The sequence below is a fragment of the Doryrhamphus excisus genome, chromosome 2 (genome assembly GCF_030265055.1).
Source record: "Doryrhamphus excisus isolate RoL2022-K1 chromosome 2, RoL_Dexc_1.0, whole genome shotgun sequence".
NCBI lineage: Eukaryota > Metazoa > Chordata > Actinopteri > Syngnathiformes > Syngnathidae > Doryrhamphus > Doryrhamphus excisus.
In genome coordinates, this window is record NC_080467.1 from 3,662,610 (window position 1) to 3,678,092 (window position 15,483).

The 15,483-nt window shown below is 43.3% G+C and overlaps 2 protein-coding genes across 6 annotated transcripts in view; one reads left to right on the forward strand and one right to left on the reverse strand.

Moving 5' to 3' along the window:
• Window positions 1-951, reverse strand: part of nckap1 (NCK-associated protein 1) — a 33,050-nt gene extending 32,099 nt beyond the window's left edge. For 3 of the 4 annotated variants that reach the window (XM_058063524.1, XM_058063533.1, XM_058063540.1), the window contains exon 1: window positions 632-951. In XM_058063524.1, the coding sequence (XP_057919507.1) occupies window positions 632-739 (108 nt within the window). In that variant the 5' untranslated portion in view covers window positions 740-951. The remainder of the gene's footprint in view (window positions 1-631) is intronic. The other variant, XM_058063548.1, reaches the window with a different exon arrangement.
• LOC131110480 (dual specificity protein phosphatase 19-like) lies at window positions 639-11,160 on the forward strand. 2 transcript variants are annotated; one of them, XM_058063651.1, is made up of 5 exons: window positions 639-956; window positions 2,689-2,923; window positions 4,820-4,866; window positions 7,496-7,648; window positions 10,329-11,160. In XM_058063651.1, the coding sequence occupies exons 1-5, from the start codon at window positions 930-932 to the stop codon at window positions 10,512-10,514; spliced, it is 648 nt and encodes a 215-aa protein (XP_057919634.1). In that variant the 5' UTR covers window positions 639-929; the 3' UTR covers window positions 10,515-11,160. The 2 variants fall into 2 exon arrangements, with proteins under 2 accessions (XP_057919634.1, XP_057919643.1); XM_058063660.1 differs by lacking the exon at window positions 639-956 and adding an exon at window positions 1,339-1,405.
• Window positions 11,161-15,483: the final 4,323 nt, after the last annotated feature.

Below are 15,483 nucleotides of genomic sequence, written 5' to 3' on the forward strand. Positions count from 1 at the left end.
TGGGTATTAGCGTAAATTAAAAAAAAACAATAAAAACGTGTTGATGATGTTTTTCAACTGCCCTGGTTGAAGTATATCAGCGTTATTAAAACCAATACAGTAGCGTCTGTGTATGCTGGGCTCCCTGGAGTAAGGCGGAGCCCCGGCTGGTTAGCTTCCCGACGGTTAGCCTACTTTAGCCTCGGCGACACCCTCCGCCATTAACCAACCGCAGGCCAGAGCTTTGTCGCTAGCGGCCCGGGGTCAACAAGCCTTCGTCGGACTTCTTGTTTGTCTATAAGCCAGATTCAATGCATATCTTTTGTACAAAACCGCATTAAAACATCTTCTGGTTCACCTTGAATTCCCTTTTACAGCGTAAGGCCAACATGACTGCAAGCTAACGTTAGCCACTGATGCTAACCGTGTCCACCGGTAGCCTCTGCGGATGCTAATGTGACACAATTAGGTCAACTTCACTCCCGTTTTCGTTGAGTTATGCTATATAATATATGTAGGTGATAATATAATAAAACAAAAAGAGCCCAAAGCTAACATTTAAAACAATTCCTAGTGTGACAAATGTTCATATTGCATGAAATATGTGCGCTTAGGAATTTATACAAATCAAGCTGAAGGTGTAGATGCTAACCTTTTTGATGTTGTACACACGGGTCAACATCCCGATGCCTCTGTCGTTGAGGATGGTGAGCTTTTCTGCCAGTTTCTGCTGGCTAGGCTGGATCACTCCCCGAGACATCTTGGAACTCCTCGATTCGATCCCCCCAAATCAGGCACCACGAAAAAAAGACAGAAAATTGCAAATGTCCACAGGTTCGTCTTCGCTAAGATATTGTTTTTTTTAGGAATTAGATTTGGTCCATGATCGGCTTCCTGTACTCCACCCACCGTCTCTTCAGCCTCTTGCCGTGTTTTTTTTTTTCACTGGGATGAGAGGAATCCCAATTTTCACTATGGTGCGTTCAATGCCCCTCATATATAGTAGGATTATTAAGATGTGGCTCAGCTTTCCCATGTACGTCAATGTAAATGTAGCTAGCTATTATTAAATAGTACAGAACACATAATTCACGACAGTGATATATGTATAAAGCAATAGATGATACTGATGTTCAATTATTTGGAATCGGAAACTAATACATTGGACCCTTGAAAGACGAAATAATTATTGGAGTATATTATTAGTTTTTACATTAGTATTCAACTCTGCGATAACAATTCAATATGAGGAGAAATATCAGTTGAGTTGCGGGACGTGACGCTTCTTCAGTGAGGTTTCGGATATTTCCAATTATTTTAAGGCTGTGAACGTATCAAGTAGTGACGTCACTTCCGGTTTCCCAAACAAGTGTAGCTTGACTGCATTGTAAATACGTCGAGTTAGCCATCGTATACATCTATACAGGTAGTGTGTAACAATCATTTTATGTTCAAAATCAGTAAATCTATGAAGTATTATTTCTATTATGTTATTTGTTGGTTAAACGGAAGCGCTGACTGTCAGGAAGCCGGTTTTAGACGTGAAAGTACATTCATGCTTTCATCAATGATGTGTCTTTGGACGTTCAGGTACTTAATTCGGCGGTACCTGAACACAACATTTGCACAATTTGAGACTTGGGCTTAATCTCAGTTCTACCATTGTACCACTTAGCCCTTTTCTTTGTCTTACCCCTTTAAACCTAAGGACTAGTAGAAGAAGCCACTAAGAAATAGTTATTCCATTATTCTTCACCTTTGCTGGCTGTGACGTAGGGAGAAGATGAGATAAATTAATTGTTCATAAAGTTTGGGTGTAAATCACACCACAGATTTTTAATAATATTTAAGTCTGGGGACTGAGATGTCCATTCCACAATGTTGTACTTGTTCCTCTGCATGAATGCCTTAGTAGAATAATGTGCTGCCTACATACCGCCATGTTGTTTACATCTCACTTCCTCACCATCCATACTGTATGATGAATACAGTAAACATATCCCACCATGAAAATAGTTGGTGTGCGGTTCACCACAAATCCGACCGCAGCTTGTTTACCACTTGTTAGAAAGAAAACAGAAGACTAACCTGCCAGCAGATATTTTACACTTCTCTCATATATCGGCCATGCACAATATGGCTCCATTACCAAGACTGAATTAATCAAATGTAATCATATGTATCATAAGTGAGCAAATATGAATACGTGTACTACCGATGGATCTGTGCGATCGATCGATCGATCAATTGATAGCGCTGCGCCGGAGATGGAGCCATCGTTGGCGCACAAATCGATCGATTTCTGCGCTCACGATGGATGGTATATTACTGTGCCCGGGATGGATGTGTGTAGTTTGTTTCGATGCCAACAGATGGCGGCGCTGAGCGCTGTTACTTAGAAGAATCAACAGGAAGTCGATGCATGCAAATTTCAAATCTTTGATGAATTGTCAAAGCAGTTCACTTTGTTACCGTTCTCGGCGGGGGGGGGGGGGGAGTGTGACCCCTAACCCCTAACCCTAACCCCTAACCCTGTCATTGTATGCAATTAGCAGATCAACAATTGTCATTATATCGTCAGCGCAGTGTCAAAGCAGTTATATCCATCGTGAGCGCAGAAATCGATCGATGCGCTAACGATGGATCCATCTCGGGCGCAGCGCTATCGATCGATCGCACAGATCCATCATGGGTTCACCTCTCTTTCAGTGGCTGCTTGACCTGGATGCGATGCATTCACTTTCCCAAGAGATCCAGTCTTTCTCTCGAAGCCGGCTACGGAAACAGTACACGCATGTCACCACCATCGGCGGCAGGAAGCTGCTGGAGAGAAGCGCCGATGGAGGACATGTGGAGGAGCTGGAAGGAGCAAGCGGATATGGATTTGTGGAAGATACAAGTCTGGACCTTCAAGTTGGAGTGGTGCGACCATTTTTATTGCTGGGTAAGACGTCGACAATGACGTATCCGTGCATTTGATAATGATCTGCCATTCATTTGGAAATGGCACTTATAGTTAGATTTGATTTCTTATGACGATATATCATATCATATTTCATTATATTTCTATTGGAAATCTCCATTGTGACCTTTAACCCCAGTGTATTGGAGCAGACCACGTCTCAGCAGGGATCAATAGTAATATTGCATCTGTTCAGCTCCATAAAGTCAATATTTCCTGCACGGCACATTAGCGCTAATAGCATTGACGTGCTGATCCTTCTCCTCCGCATCAGCCAATCACAGCCCGTGTGCACCGTGTCCACCGCTCGCTTACGACCCCTGCTGGGATTGTGTCTGTCAAGCATTTTTTTTATATCCAAAGCCATTTCAAGCTAACAAACCTTCCTTGTCTATTTGATGAAATAGTCACAGCTGATTTCAAGAAACCCATTCTGTGATTGTCCCCATCGGGGGAACTTCGCTGGTTTTGATGAGCTTCAAGCACATCGGGATGTGTGGCCAAACCGCATAGTAATGGCGCCCCTGCCCACGTAAATGCTAGTAATAACGGCAGTGAAAATAAAGTAGCCATGGTCGCTAAATGAATAAAAATACTTCAAGGTGACAAAGTAATCCCTCGCCGTTTCGTGCTTCCAATTTCTCAGCTTCACGCCATCACTTTTTCCATCCATCGTGTCTTAAACGAAGCAATCATCAGCCGGTCCATGGTGTCTCTAGGATAGGTTCCAGCAACCTAGTGAGGATATTCAGCATGGATCAATGAATCATGGAATCAACCACCAGTGTTTTATGGTTGAATACATCCTATTGTTAATCACATACAGCAGGGATCTCAAACACGCGGCCCGTGGGCCAAATGTGGCCCGCAGGACACTATAGTTTGCGCTTTCCTTGCCACGGCCATCACCGTAAGGAGCGGAAAGGTCACAGTCGCCCTTCTGGTGTAATGGTCCAGCTGCTGCCTTGGAATTTTTTTTAAGACAATTCCTTTTTTATTTATTTGTGTTACTCCAAAACATATATCTAACTCAGTGGTGGGCAAATGTTTTGACTCGTGGGCCATATTAAAAAAAAAAGGGACGTCTTGGACCAGGGGTCTCAAACATGCGGCACACTAGTTTTAGGCCCCTGCCTCGATATGAAAGTTTAATGTTAGTGCGGCCCCGCGCAAGTTTGATATGGATGCTGTATGGTATCATGTACCCAGAAAAAATTATTCAGTTTGATTAATGTTCATGTTAAAGGTTAAATAACTGTTAATAGCTATCCTCCCTATCCGTGTGGAAGTGGTAAGTTTTTGGCTATTTAAGTTTAAAGGAAATAACTTGAAGGCTACCGTTTAGGTCGCTAGCTCTCTAGTTTGCGAGTTAGCATGTGTCTCAAGACCCTGCAGTTGCGCAATATGTTGTAAATAAAAAATAAATGTGTCTATAGTCTTGTTTTGTCATGTCTACAGGGCTCTAATAATGCTTTGTTCATTTTAATCTGACAAAAATATCATGCTAGTAACGTTGGAAGCCATCTGGAAGTTTCCATTTTTTGTTTTCCTCATCTTCACCACTTTTTTTTTTCCACGCTTTCACTGTCCCGTGTTTGATGCTCCCTGGGAAAGTCTAAACGGGCAGTTTTGTGGCGTTGAAGGAGATCAGGTCTTTGAATTCCTTCTTTGTTTTGTTCAATCTGTGGGACAATAAACATTTCAAAGCGCAGCTGCAGACCTTACGGTTGTGCTGATCAGGGTGTAGAACCAACACCTTTCAATCACATTAAGCACTCGTCCATGGCTAGCTCTGCGTTTAGCATCCATCTTGTCATTCATCGTGAAATATGGGATTTTAAATTCTATATTTTGACTTGAGCGCTTTTGTTTTTCCAGCGTCTCAGGATGCGGCCCAGGACATGGACGTGTTGCAGAGACACAAGGTCGGTCCTTGCATGGGGGATGGATAGCGATGGTAGCAGCAGCTTCCCAGCATGCCTTGCGGCACTGTTGAAAGTTGCTACAATTTGTGTTAGTGTTGGTTGTTGATTATTCTTCCTAGTAATAGTACTTACCAGTCATACCAGTAAGATTAAGATTAAGATTAAGATTAAGATTAAGATTAAGATTAAGATTAAGATTAAGATTAAGATATGCCTTTATTCGTCCCTCAGTGGGGAAATTTGTATTGCACAGCAGCAAGAGTACAGAGTCGGTTAAGCAGTACAAAATACACAATATAAAAAAATAAACAATATAAACCCAAGTATTAACAAAAATCAACAGTTTTTCCCAGAGTTATATACAATACAGTATGTAGATAATATGAAACGAGATGAGATATATAACCAGTCTATACACTGAGATCCTGTTAGAGAGTTATTATGAGGCATTATGGAAATACTTCACATAGAACTTAGTATATTGCATTTAGAGCCCTTAATATTGCACAGTGAATGGGGTCTGGAGTAACTATACTGACTAAAAGCAAGTATTACACAGTAGCTACAGTAGCTGTTTTGTGTTCATACTGTAGTTAGTGTTCAGTCGACTGACCCCCCCGTCATCGTTTCACCGCCTCGGTCAAAGAGCCCCGTCCTTGAAACAAGCCAAAGTGCCTCTCAGAATGTCATGTGTGGTTCAATATATATATACAGTACATACAGTATAAAGTACATATACAGTAACACTTCACCCTAGTACCTTTTTTTCAAAATGTCCATTGTGGCTTTATGCGGGACAGATGTGGCGCCATGAAGAGAGCAGCGTTATTTGTCGACCTCCCCGGTCCTCCTCGCTCCTTTACTGCTCAAATGCCGCCTTGTTGGGGAGCCACAGATGTGTTGTTCACTTCTCAATTTGCCCAACACGACACACAGAGTGCTCTCTGAGTACGCACCAATCATTCCCCACTCATGGTTTTTTATTGCTGGGGGGGGGAGTAAAAATAGAGGGATGTGTGTTTTTATGATACGATGCTGTCATAGATCAGAGTGTAAATGGAAGATGGCAGCAGAATAATGGCCGATGTATAGAAGCACAGAAAGACAGTTGGGGCGAGTGGAGGGTGTCTTCGCTTCACTAGCGATACAATTCACCTTTTGTTAGAGTTTGAAAGGGAAGAAAATAAACTCCCCTCTACCAAGAAAGGAATACTGTTCACGGGGGTGCGGTAGAGTCCATCTTTTTCTGGGGGTTTCCTTCCAGGATCACATGTGAAAATGTGCATGTGAAACAGTACTATTTTATACTAATGGAAAACCCGCAAGGCATGCTAGGTAACTTGCTGTGGGGGAAGTGTGTGTTGTTTTAGCATTAGCATTAGCATCAAATAGTAATGTATATTAGTGTGTAAGCATGTGTTATGATATGCAATAAATGTATATATTTATTTTAAACACTTAGTTCCATATAAAGGGTTGCACGGTGGATGAGTGGTTAGCGCGCAGATGTCACAGCTAGGAGACCCGAGTTCAATCCCACCCCCGGCCATCTCTGTGTGGGTTTTTCTCCGGGTACTCCGGTTTCCTCCCACATTCCAAAAACATGCTAGGTTAATTAGCGACTCCAAATTGTCCATAGGTATGAATGTGAGTGTGAATGGTTGTTTGTCTATATGTGCCCTGTGATTGGCTGGCGACTAGGGTGTGCCTCGTCTCTTTCGCGGGCATGCTGGAGCCTATCCCAGTGACCATCGTGAGGATAAGCGGTAGAAAGTGAATGAATGAGTTCCAGATAAAAGGGCTGCACAGCGGTCGAGTGGTTAGCGCGCAGACCTCACAGCTATGTGACCCGAGTTCAATCCCACCCCCGGCCATCTCTGTGTGGGTTTTTCTCCGGGTACTCCGGTTTCCTCCCACATTCCAAAAACATGCTAGGTTAATTAGCGACTCCAAATTGTCCATAGGTATGAATGTGAGTGTGAATGGTTGTTTGTCTATATGTGACCTGTGATTGGCGGGCGACCAGGGTGTGCCCTGCCTCTTTCGCGGGCATGCTGGAGCCTATCCCAGTGACCCTCGTGAGGATAAGCGGTAGAAAGTGAATGAATGAGTTCCAGATAAAGGGCTGCACGGCGGTCAAGTGGCTAGTGCGCAGACCTCACAGCTAGGAGACCCGAGTTCAATCCCACCCTCGGCCAGGTGGGTTTTCTCCGGGTACTCCGGTTTCCTCCCACATTCCAAAAACATGCTAGGTTAATTAGCGACTCCAAATTGTCCATAGGTATGAATGTGAGTGTGAATGGTTGTTTGTCTATATGTGCCCTATGATTGGCTGGCCACCAGTCCAGGGTGTACCCCTTACACCTTGGAGGTGGAGGACTGTGATACGGCCCTTTACTGTCTGACGCCGTCATTGTGGCGTAACATCACAGAGAACAGAATGGAAGGCTCCGAGGCCAAATAAATTTAATCGAGACTAGACGGTAAAATGAATCAACACCATCTGTCTCATAACCGACAGCCCCTCCCCTCCTTTTTACCTCCTCTACTCCATCTATCGTGTCTCACCTTCGCAATCAGAGGTCATTTTCTCCAGGTGCAACATGTGGCTGATCGTTTTCTCCCGCAGGTGTCTCATGTGCTGAATGTGGCCTTCGGAGTGGCCAACGCCTTCTCAGATCAGCTGGTGTACAAAACACTCCGGATCCTGGACCTCCCTGACACCAACATCACGTCTTATCTGAGCGAGTGTAGCGCTTTTATCGATCAAGCACGGGAACAGGTACACGCCATTTTTTCTTCCCACCTGTTATCTAGTCGATGCAAAGTGTTTTATACGTGATGTTCCACATCAGGGCTACACGGTGGTTGAGTGGTTAGCATGCAGGGCTCGCAGCTAGGAGACCTGAGTTCAAATCCCATCCTCGGCTCTCTACATTCCAAAAACATGCTAGGTTAATTGGCGACTCCAAATTGTCTGAATGTGAGTGTGAATGGTTGTTTGTCTATATGTGCCCTGTGATTGGCTGGCCACCAGTCCACGGTGTACCCCGCCTCTCGCCCGAAGACAGCTGGGATAGGCTCCAGCACCCCCGCGACCCTCGTGACGATAAGCGGTAAAAAATGAATGAATTAATGAATGTTCCACATCACGGCCATGCTGTACAACTCCAACACTTTTTAACATGATTAGAGCCCTCCAGACATGAAATAACATCCCTATAGTCACTTTTACACTTCTGTTTACTCAAAACAGTAATAAAACATAATCAATCAGACCGTAGAACCGCTAACTAATTTATCATTTCAGACTGGATAATTCCCCCACCAAATAAAAACAGCTAAAGTAGTTTCAATTTTTAAAAATGGTGACAAAACATCAATTAACAAACTACTGGCCAGTCTTATTTACTACCACAGTTGTCTAAAATTACAGAGAAGCTATTCAATAACAGGTTGGACAGATTTATGAATGCAAATGAATTACTAGCAGAAAGTCAGCGCAGATACAGAGCTTAACATTTCAACCTCCAGGCCACTGATTAAAATCACAGATGAAATCACTAATGCCATACATCATAGAAAGTATGCCGCCGCAGGATTCATGGATCCGACAAAAGCCTTTGATGCAATCAATCATGACATCATAATAACTAAATTAGAAAGGTACGGAATAAGAGGATTAGTTCTGAACTGGGTCAAAAGCTACTTTGCTGACGGGAAGCAATAACTAAAGCCAGGCGAACACACATCTGCTGTTTTAAATGGTAAATGTTACATGTGGAGTACCCCAGGGGTCAATACTGGAACCAAAACGGTTCAACTTGTACATCAATGACATTTGCAAACTTAAGACTTAAAATTGGTATTATTTGCGGATGATACTACAGGCTGTTGTTCCAGAGGAAGCAGAAGATATCATTAGCTAGGTCAGAGAAGAAATGGTCATATTAAAAAGATGGTTTGATAATAATAGATTATCCTTGAACCTAAGTAAAACTAAAATCATGATGTTGATTGGTTGCAGCAGAAAGGAACAATCAGTTTACAGTGTACTAAAACAGTTGGTACACAGTTTATATAAGTCATGGAGCAAAAGTGCTTGTCTGTGTAGCATTATATAGTGTGCATAACAGGGAGCGGGTTTGCTAATAGCCGTTTCCCACCACAATCAGTGGCCCTACCCGAGTAGTAACACTGGTAGTCCTGCAAAAAAAAAAACTGTAATGACCACATTAGACGTTAACGATGCTATAGCTAGGTATGTCTGTGAGTGATGCTGACACGAGCTGCTAGCGAGGCGTCGTGTCAATCCGCCAGATACATATCGTTTTTTGTGTTAGCTGCTACAATAACAATATGGCTACAGCTTGGTAAATATAAATGGAACATTGTTGGTGTTTTTGTTGCCGTTGTTAGCTAGCTCATATTAACTTTCTGTCATTATAAATTCACAAAGACAGATTAAAATGCATTTCTTTTGCTAGCAGGGAATCAGGAAGTCCTGTAAAAGGCATTGCTAGCAAGTAAACACAGTTCGGGGAAAGGCGGGAGAACCAGATCTTGGAGGAGGGCGGATTGCTTTGCTGGCTTACAAACACACCCATAAAGGAAATCCGCCCCTCTGTGACATCACAATGGAGCGGTTTTACCACGCCTTTTAAAACCGAGCGTTTTGAGCCATCCCAAATTTCTTTCTAGGCTCACTTCCAAATGCGCAAACCTCATTATCTAAAACATATTGTGTGGTTTAACACGAGAATACAAAATTCTAACTACATTTCTAGGTCAAAAAAAGTGGAAAAAGCATAATAAGTCACCAAGGGCCCAAAATTAGTATAATAGGTCCTCTTTAACAAGGATACAAAAATGCTACAGATGAATGGTGCCGGGATAAAGAGAGCATGTGAGTCACTTAAACATTTCTTGTGTCCATCCTCGTAGGTTGATTATTGAAGTTCAAAGGAAGGTTTGAACATTTTTGGAGTATTTAAAAAGAAAAGTATGTGAAAAGATGATAAGAATATGCTAAAACATGTAGCATCATTGGAAACAAAACCGGCTACTTTGCGGATTTCACTTATTGTGGGTTATTTTGGAACCTATCTCCCGCAATAAACAAGCCGGCCAATCATCACTGCTTCAACGGGAATGAACAAGGAACCTGAAAAGCCTGCAAATGCGTAGCTGAGAGCAGTGATGCGTACGGAAGGTTGAAAATGTGATTTTGATGGGATGACATTCCCGGAAGACACTGCACAGCGCTTCTTCATGAGATGGACCATGCAAGCGCTGATATGGAAAGACTCAGCCTGTCAAATAAGAGAAACACAAGGCAGATGCAAACGCAAATCAAGTTTCCATCATGTCTGTGATGGATGATCTGGTTCTGGCTAAAAGATGTAAAATAATAATAATAATAATATCATCAGCCATTACTGTCCTACTCTCTCGCTCTCCAGGACGGCGTGGTGCTGGTCCACTGCAACGCCGGCGTTTCTCGATCCTGCTCCATTGTGATTGGTTACTTGATGCTGAGGGAGGGGCTGCCGTTTGACGAGGCGTACCGTCAGGTGAAGCGGGCACGGCCTTCATGTCAGCCCAATCCAGGTTTCTACCAGCAACTGCAAAGCTACACGCCACCATGAGCAGCGCGTCATGGACCAAAGATGTTTTATCGCATTTGGTGTCCCGCTCCCATTTTAAAACGACTGGATCACAAATTGTTGGACTCATAAATACACGGGAAACAGATTGTTCAAAACATGGGGCTCTATTTTTGTAGACCTGGCACGACCGCGGTGCAGGGCTATGGCGCACCCACACCTCCGTCCCTCCCACTGGCGCAAGTGGCAACGAGGGAGGAGAGAAGGCGTGAGAGGGTTTAACACAGACGAATGTAATCTTAACCAGTCAAATGAACGCCTCTTATTACCTTTAAATGCTTAGGGCATACTGGACTGCACATCAGAGGCCACTATGCACGTCACCGTGGGAACCACTTTGAATGCTTCAGGATAGCAAAACATTTTGGACAATTTCATGCTCCCAACCTTGTGGGAACAGTTTGGAGTGGGCCCCTTCCTGTGCCAACATGAGACGTGGATGAACTTGACTGGCCTGCACAGAGTCCTGACCTGAACATGTTACATGTTACATGTTGACCAGGTCACTTGTGTCTTGTATTGCACCGATTACTCAGCTGCTGTCAGGTTCAATTTCCGTTATGTGTGACTATGATGGGACAATGAATACAAAAATTACATTAAATAGTGGTTGCTGGTTGCATTGAAATGTGCCTGACACTCTTAAAAACGTGCCTGTGAGGTTTTGGCGTTAGCCAATTTACCACTGCGTAGAGTGCGCTTCACCTGCGCCAAGAATAGACCAAATCACAGCTGGCGATCTTTCAGCGCACCTTTTGCCGCAATGTTTTGTCACGAAATTGCCGCAGTCCAGTGTACCAAATTACCGAAATGGCTGCAAACAGTGGTGGGCTGGACCAACTTACCACTGCGCGGGGTGCGCCACGCTCCGCCATCCTGCGCCACAAAAATAGAGCCCATGATGTTTACTGTAATAGAAACAAATAAACTGAAGAAAAAATGCAGCATCTGTACCATTACACACCAGGCACTGACTGGGGACTGGGTGCCATTTTATTCTCTTATTCTGTCAGTCATTGTGGCAACAAGTGCACCGATTACTCAGCTGCTGTCAGGTTCAATTTCCGTTAAGTGTGACTGTGATGGGACAATGAATACAAAAATCTCTGTGTTGGTTCAGTCGCTTACATTATTTAAATAGTGGTTGCTGGTTGCATTGAAATGTGCCTGACACTCTTAAAAACCTGCCTGTGAGATTTTGGCATTAGCCAATTTACCACTGTGTAGAGTGCGCTTCACCTGCGCCAAGAATAGACCACATCAAAGCTGGCGATATTTCAGCGCACCTTTTGTCACGAAATTGCCGCAGTCCAGTGTACCAAATTACCGAAATGGCTGCAAACAGTGGTGGGCTGGACTAAATTACCACTGCACGGGGTGCGCCACGCTTCATGATTACTGCAATCTAAACAAATAAACTGAAGAAAAAAGGCAGCATCTGTACCATTACACACCAGGCACTGACTGGGGACTGGCTGCCATTTTATTCTCTTATTCTGTCAGTCATGGTGGCAACAAGTGCACCCTTTTTTTTTCTTCTCTCCAGCCTCGGGCTGACTCGCTGCTCCGTGCCTTACGGCAGTGACGCACTCCCGTCGCACATTTTCTGAGAATGTTCTAAGAGGGGGGCGGGGGCAGCCGTGCTTCCCGATAAGATGCCCCACACTTCCTGTCTCCTTCAGGCCATAGTCCTGACATCCGCAGATTAATGTCTTTTTTCTCCATCATGCATCTGGTGAGTCTTCCAGAGAGAGATAGGAGGATGATAGTAGAAATGGCTATGCTGTCTTTTGTAAGATGCAGCGGAGTTTTGGCGGGGGGGTAAAAGAGGAGATCAGGACATAAGTTGCTCCAAATTGGTTGCCGGTCCTGTAAAGGTCATTGATTATTGAAGAGGCGTGTCAAGCGGAGTACTGATGTCAAAGAAGACTAGAACTCAATCTTTGTACATTGCAATATTTCTCAACTACTCCACTCTTGGAGATGAATAAAGTATCTATCACCAACCTCCCACCCGACTCCCACCCGAGTGTGAGAAAGGCTGCTGAAATGCAGTGATGGACTTTGACATTTTCTGTCTGTTGCTCTTCAATGGCATCACTGAGGAGCCGCCGCTATGAAGCCAACTGCTTTTCCCCCCCTGACATTTTTCTGACATTTTACCGTCTGGCCGACCCACAGGATGGCACAAGCTGTCCCATCTGTGGCGTCTCAAGGGGGGTCCCACCGCCATTGCAGCCCTATAGCGCACCAGGAGAGGTAGAGGATGAGGATGATCAACTTTATTAATTTTTATGTTTCATTTTATTTTTTTTTCACATACCATTTTATGGTAATGGTAATGGTTTTATTTCATTTGAACATGCATCAGATTACAATTGAATGCATCCCATAATCAGTTCACAGTTCCACATGTCCAAAAGGAGTAGGAAGAAGCAAAGCTTATTAAATACTACCCCTCCATCTGGTACTTTTACAATCAGTTACTATTACATTTGTTCACTTCCTGCTTTCCTAATATATTTTTTTTGTATTTTATTTTTTAACTTTATTTTATTAATTTTTATGTTTCATTTTATTTTTTGTCACATACCCTTTTATGGTAATGGTTTTATGTCATTTGAACATGTACATATGTACAATACACAATAAACAAATCAAGAAAAAGAAAATCAATCAATTAGTAATAAATATAATAATAATAATAAAACGGCAAATAATAAAAACTTAAGAAACCACATATAGTTGGTGGGTGGACAAATTATTTTTTTCAGATTTAAAATGAACAAAGCATTATTAGAGCCCTGTAGACATGACAAAACACGACTATAGTCACATTTATACTCTTTTTATTTACAACATATTGCGCAACTACAGGGGTCTTGAGACACATGCTAACTCGCAAACTAGAGAGCTAGCGACCTAAACGGTAGCCTTCAAGTTATTTCCTTTAAACTTAAATCGCCAAAAACGTACCACTTCCACACGGATAGGGAGGATAACTATTAAGAGTTATTTAACCTTTAACATGAACATTAATCAAACGTAATAATTTTTTCTGGGTACATGATACCATACAGCATCCATATCAAACTTGCGCGGGCCGCACTAACGTTAAACTTTCATATCAAGGCTTGGGCCTCAAACCAGTGTCTTGCGGGCCACATTTGGCACAGTGTAGTGACACGTCAATCCTTAATAAGAACATCCAATTCATGTTTTTCTTTATCTTCCTGTTTAATCCCACACACATGCATTATAAGTCATTTTTGTTATGATCAGGGTGTGGCTGAACACATGTGGACAGGATGAAGTATATATTATATATGACCCAGCATGCTTTGCAGTGAGGAAATATGGGTGCAATTTTGGCATGTATGTTTTGTGTCAGCATTCAGCAACATTTGACACGTATGACCTTGCAATGTTTACATTTTTCAAAGAACTAAAGCAAGCCAGGGCGGCACGGTGGTCTAGGGGTTAGCGCACAGACCTCACAGCTAGGAGACCAGGGTTCAATTCCACCCTCGGGCATCTCTGTGTGGAGTTTGCATGTTCTCCCTGTGCATGCGTGGGTTTTCTCCGGGTACTCTGGTTTCCTCCCACATTCCAAAAACATGCTAGGTTAATTAGCGACTCCAAATTGTCCATAGGTATGAATGTGAGTGTGAATGGTTGTTTGTCTATGTGTGCCCTGTGATTGGCTGGCGACCAGTCCAGGGTGTACCCCGCCTTACGCCCGAAGACAGCTGGGATAGGCTCCAGCACCCCCCGCGACCCTCGTGAGGAAAAAGCGGTAGAAAATGAATGAATGAATAAAGCAAGCCAAATGATGCTTCCAAACTACGCGTGCGTGAATTAGTTGGGGCCTGTGAGCTGTAAAAAGACTTAAATCCATCCGTTTGGACCCTCTAGCAGTCCAGCAGAGCGTGTGGAGGTTCACGGCGTCTTATCATAAACCCCCCAAAAAAAACATCTTCTCCTGGGAGAAACCCCTCACAGCTCTAAAACATTTCCTTTTCTTTTCCCTTCAGCTTCCCGCTGTGGTATTGCTCCCAGTGTGCGTGTGATGTATTATTCAATAAAGCAGGCATGCCTGTAATACACAACACTATCAAAGTGCATATTTAACATTTGCTTCTTTATCTCTCAGACCCCCCCCCCCCCCTCGACACTTTGCACCGGACCGCCTTGGCTGGAGCGTAGCTGCAATGGTGGGCGTTCCTTAGCCGTCCACCTGAAGGCCCACCTGAACCGGGACTTCCTCAGGCAGGCATTTGTGTTGAATGAATGCCGTGGCGCCGTGGGGAAGCTTTTCAGCTTATTACAGCAGTGGATCACGGGAGGAAAATTCATCAGATAAGCCTCTTAGGGCATCCTTTATTTTCTCCAAGCTCTGCAGCAATATTTGTTCAGTAAAGCGGAGAGGGACGCTTTCCCGCTTTGCACAAATCCTTCTGTGACACAAATGTTTCCCATTCAGTCGCATAAAAAAACTCCACCACTTGTCAGGAAGTCTACAAGACACAAACATTTGATATCATCATTCAAATCATCCGTAATATTCATTACCATGGATTATATTATTATTCCCAAAAAAGATTGCCAGCTCCGAATTGGTCTATTCTTAGTGCAGTCGAAGCGCACCCTACTCAGTGGTAAATTTGCTAACAAGCGCACAGTGTACACATGTTGCCAAAAACTATACAGGCAGGTTTTTAAGAGTGTCAGGCACATTTAAATGCAACAAGCAACCACTATTTAATATAAGCATCTGAACCAGCATGTCCGTTTTTGTATTCATTGTCCCATTAAATTGAAGATGTCATATTGACGGCAGCTGAAATAATATAATAATTCATAAAATATCCTACATCCGGATTTTAACAACCAACCAATGTTATTTTAATCTTTGTTTTGCGGCGTATTTGCTCATTTGCATACTAGCAGT